General features: G+C 46.6%; 1 protein-coding gene across 1 annotated transcript in view; it reads right to left on the bottom strand.

Annotated features, from left to right (window-relative positions):
- The window catches only part of scap (SREBF chaperone), a 29,019-nt gene that overhangs the window by 16,239 nt on the left and 11,775 nt on the right, over positions 1-1,005 (bottom strand). Inside the window, exon 6 of the mRNA XM_070437334.1 lies at positions 784-934. Coding sequence (XP_070293435.1) covers positions 784-934 — 151 coding nt within the window. The remainder of the gene's footprint in view (positions 1-783; positions 935-1,005) is intronic.

Genomic DNA, 1,005 nt, shown 5'->3' with positions numbered 1-1,005 from the left:
ACAGGGGTGGACACCACAGACTTGGTGAGAACCAGGACGTTCTCCAGCCCTATCACCACCACCAGATAGGGGAAGATCTCACTGACAGAGAGAGAGACAACATGATTACAAGGCTGTTGTGAATAATACTTCATAATCTCATTTGAGTAACCAGTGCTCTCAGATTACTTATTTGTGGATCAGGTGATAATGCAAGTTTGGATGTTAGGGTGGGAGAGAGGTCAGGTTTTTCAATTTGATTGTTGTCATTATGTTTGTCGTACAAATAAAAAACAGGTTAAAAATAGAAAACGGGATATTTAGTAGACAAGAGTACGGATGAAGAAAGACAAAACTACACCACAGAAGATAAAGACTAAACACACCTGTTATGTGGCCATTGTGTCAATATGCACAGCAGTGGGTATGTAGATGTTGGCCCAGTACGCCACATCAATATCTATCCCCGCCCTCTTAAGAATCCCTCCTGCCCTTTAAGTCCACATCTGTTGCCCTTGGTAACACAGTCCCCTGTCACTCACTGTACATTAACATCTGCAGTCCCACAGTCATCCATACAGCTCAATGATCAGGAGATGGTCAGGGGATTTTAGTGTGTGTGTGTGTGTGTATGTATATGTGTGTATGTGTGCGTGTGTTTCTTACCCTCCATTGAGTGTGGGCGTCAGGCCGAACAGGGTGCAGAGCCCCACAGACATAAGCAGAGAGCTGAGCACTGTTACCACCTGTCTCTTATACACATCTAGATGTGTATAAGAGACAGGTGTGTGAGTATGTCAGTACTGACTTGTAGAGCGTGAGGTCTGCGGGCAGATCGTTAGTTTTGAGGCTGGGCGGCGGGGGGTGGCGTGTGTCCTGGGGGTGACGCGTCTCGATGGCCTCCCGGGGGCTCAGGTGAAGCGTGATGGGGATGACAGGCAGGATGCTGATGTATCTGTGGGACAGAAAGGTAACAAAATGACATTTCCTAACATTAAACAATGAATTCGACCTAACCCAAAAGCA

Source organism: Salvelinus sp. IW2-2015, linkage group LG35, assembly GCF_002910315.2.
Source record: "Salvelinus sp. IW2-2015 linkage group LG35, ASM291031v2, whole genome shotgun sequence".
NCBI lineage: Eukaryota > Metazoa > Chordata > Actinopteri > Salmoniformes > Salmonidae > Salvelinus > Salvelinus sp. IW2-2015.
Note: the sequence above shows the minus strand (reverse complement) of the source record. Positions and strands in the feature narration are given on the sequence as shown.